The sequence below is a fragment of the Cryptomeria japonica genome, chromosome 6 (genome assembly GCF_030272615.1).
Source record: "Cryptomeria japonica chromosome 6, Sugi_1.0, whole genome shotgun sequence".
Classification (NCBI taxonomy): domain Eukaryota; kingdom Viridiplantae; phylum Streptophyta; class Pinopsida; order Cupressales; family Cupressaceae; genus Cryptomeria; species Cryptomeria japonica.
Genome location: NC_081410.1, coordinates 192,121,681 through 192,125,339, shown reverse-complemented (window position 1 = coordinate 192,125,339; position 3,659 = coordinate 192,121,681). Strand labels below are relative to the sequence as shown.

Here is a 3,659-nt window from a genome sequence, read left to right as displayed (position 1 = left end):
GGCCTTCAAGATATCCCAGGAACTTATTTTGTAAATAAGCTTGCATGCTCCTATTTGTAAATGAGTCTGCTTGCTCCTTTGCTGGTCTCTATTTTGTAACTAGCTCCGGCTAGAGGATTGTTCACTACTTCTCTTCTATAGTCATTTTGATGAGCAATGACCAGAGTTTTTCTTGCTGGTTCTTTTCTCTGGGAGCTCAGTTTGAACCAGTTTTTAAATATATTGTAAAAATTATATACTATTAATAAAATATATCAAGTGGCATTGCCACCTTGCCAAAAAATATATATATATATAATGAATTATAATACTATATAATATATATTATCTATTATAATTTTTTACGGTTTATTAATTATTTGAAATATCATATATATGTCTTTAAAAAAATATAGCATGTCAATAGCCTATCAAATTCCAGGCTGTACAAATCATTTCATATTCTAAGATAAGACTCTAAAAATTATATTTTTAAATCTAGATTTTAAAAAAATTCTAATTTAAAAAATTATGTTTTAAAAAAACCTCTATTTTTTTGTGCAAATCATTGCATATTCTAAAATAAGACTAGATTCTAATAAATATTAATCATATGAAACTAATTAATTTATAGTAAAGGTAAAGAGTTTTTAAATTTGATATAATTTTTTCATATTTTTTTGTTAAAAAAATTGCATCTAAACTTTGGTGACGCCAACAATAATATGAAAAAGAATCTTGATATGTGATTGGTTGAAAACATGACATAATTACAAATTTATAATATGGACATTTCATAAATTATTTTTAAGTATATAAAAAGATTAAACTTATATTAATATAATTTCTTATTCTCCAAATTTTAAAAATCCTATTAAAAATATCATAAATCATATTGTTAAATCAAAATGAAATTTTAATTTTAAAGTATCAAATAGTTTATTTAAAACACAATTTTTAAAATAAAATTTTTATAACATAATAATTTGAAATTTTATTGTTAAGACATATATTTTAAGTTTTCTTAAAATAAAACTTAATATTACAATAATTTCCTATCCTTCAAACTTAAATACATATTAAAAAAATGTCATAAACAATGCATTGTTTTGCGTTTGTACAAACATAGAAAAAATTAAATTGGCGTGTTCTCAAATCATGAGAAAGAATTTTAAAATAACAAAGAGGCCTAAGGTGCAGATTCTTGTTGGAGTGCAACCTGTGTCCGATGCAAAAGGGGGAACAACAAATTCAAATGAAAAGAATAATATTTAAATAAAAAGATTACGAATGTCTATTTTCTCATTGGAACCTCTTAACATTACATGTAGCTGAGAGATTATGAATGAGAGATTATGAATGGTATCAGGCAGGTTATTTAACCTTTCACACTCTCTCAAGTTCAAGTGTTGCAACTGTGATAGGTTGCCAATGGTATGAGGAAACTTTTCCAATTTTCTAAATTCAATTGTTGCAGTTGTGACAGTTTGCCAATGTTATTGGGGAGCTTATTTAAACTATTACATTTTCCCAAATCCAAGTACTGCAGCTGTGACAGGTTGCCAATGCTAACAGGGAGCTTACGTAAACTTCTACAGTCTCTTAGCCTAAGTGCTGCAATTGTGACAGGTTGCCGATGCTATCAGGAAGGTTATCTAACCTTTCACACTCTATCAAGTTCAAGTGCCGCAGTTGTGACAGGTTGCCTATGCTATCAGAGAGGTTATTTAAATTACATTTTTCCAAATCCAAGTGTTGCAGGTGTGACATGTTGCCAATGCTATCAAGGAGCTTATTTATACTCAGACACACTCTCAAGTCCAAGTGCTGGAGCTGTGATAGGTTGCCAATGCTATTAGGCAGCTTAATTAAACTTGTACACATTTCCAAATCCAAGTGCTGCAACTGTCAACTGTGATAGGTTACCAATGCTATCAGGGAGCTTATTAAACTTATACATTTTGCCAAGTCCAAGTGCTGCAACTGTGATAGGTTACCAATGCTATCAGGGAGCTTATTTAATCTCCAGCAGCTTATTTAATCTCCAGCAGAAACTCAAGTTTAAGTGCTTCAGTTGTGACAGGTTGCCAATGCTACTAGGGAGCTTATTCAACGGTACACAGCTGCTCAAGTCCAAGTGTTGGATTTGATTTACATTAACAAGTGAAAATAGTGAGGGCATAGAATGAATGACGCTGTTTGTTAGTTGTATAATCTTCAAATGTTCAATTTTGTCCATAGAGCTGGAGTGATCTTTCTTCCTTAGTGCATTATACATCTTTCTTATTGCTGTAAGGATATTATTTATTGCAAAGGTGCAATTTTCCATCCTTAACCATATCAAATCTGGAGGAAGCATGGCTTGCATGTCTTCAATGTGCACATTCTGTAATGGAGGTTGCGAATACGCAGTTTATGCATCAATTCATGCCTCTGTAAATTACTTCCTTTGAGCCGAAGGTGAGAGACATTGATGTTCTTCGATAGAGTGCTTAAATGGGAATCCTTCCATAGTCTAGCACCTTGTTTTTCTTCTTCTGCAATGGTTTGCCCCAAATCTCGCAAAAGGTCATTCATATCAAATGCACCCTTTATCATCAATCTTTATTAGCAACTTCATTGAAATATTAGATACAGCAATCTCTATTGCAGGGTACAAGGATTTCCAGAGGACAATGGGTAATCTTTTGTGTTCTTCAATGAAGAATCAAGCGATGTCGACAAATATCTCCTTTTCAGTATTACTAAGATCACTATAGCTGATGTAGAGTCTGTCGTGAATTTCTGGGTGGAGGATGATGTTTTGAAGCGCTTCTGTCCAGCAACCTTCATTATTTTGCTTATCATGCAAAAAAGATCCAATCACTTCCAATGAAAGAGGATGCCCCTTATAAGCTTCCACTATTTTTGTGGAGATATCTTTGTAATTGGGAGTTGGATATGCTCTTAGAAAGGCGTGCCAACTAAATAATTGAAGACCCTCATTTATCTCCAACCCACTTATCTCATGGATGCATTCAGATGGCACATGAGCAACATTGAGAATGTGTATGTTTCTGGAAGTAATAATAATTCTGCTGCCAGGGGCTAGCCAATCCCCAACCAAAGCGTTCAATTGTCCAACAGAATCCACATCATCCAAAATTAGCATCACACGTTTTCCTCCTAAACGATCCTTGAACAAAGATATACCCTTATCAACATTGTCCACTGTTTCATCCTTTTTGGTTGAATCCTTAAGAATCTGTTTCTGCAAATTTGTAACGCCTATGGCATCTGCAGCAGTGGTGCGGACATTAGCTACAAAGGAAGCAGCTTCAAATTCTGTTTAAATTTCATTATGCACAGCCTTGGCAACTGTGGTCTTGCCAATACCCCCGATACCCCATACGCCAACTCTAACCACCCCATCCACTGAATTGAGATTTAATTTGTGAATGAGAAGATTCTTGACATTGTCCAATCCTACAGGATATTTGGCAACTTCTAACGGCACTCTATCCAATGTCTTAATCAGATCATATTCACCACTCTCTTTACGAGTCGTGCTTCGAAGATGCAATAGATTCAAATTTTTAAAATTAAATTTATTTTTTTCAATATTTAAAATAATTAGATTTGTCTACTCTATTATAAATAGAATTTATTTATTTAAATTAGAAGAAGTACATGGGGTTATT

General features: G+C 32.9%; 1 protein-coding gene across 1 annotated transcript; it reads right to left on the bottom strand.

Moving 5' to 3' along the window:
- Positions 1-2,686: 2,686 nt before the first annotated feature.
- Positions 2,687-3,368, bottom strand: LOC131876568 (disease resistance protein RUN1-like). The gene is made up of 2 exons (XM_059222002.1): positions 3,326-3,368; positions 2,687-3,279 (listed from the first exon to the last, which is right to left on the bottom strand). Exons 1-2 carry the CDS (start codon positions 3,366-3,368, stop codon positions 2,687-2,689), a joined length of 636 nt encoding a protein of 211 aa, XP_059077985.1.
- Positions 3,369-3,659: the final 291 nt, after the last annotated feature.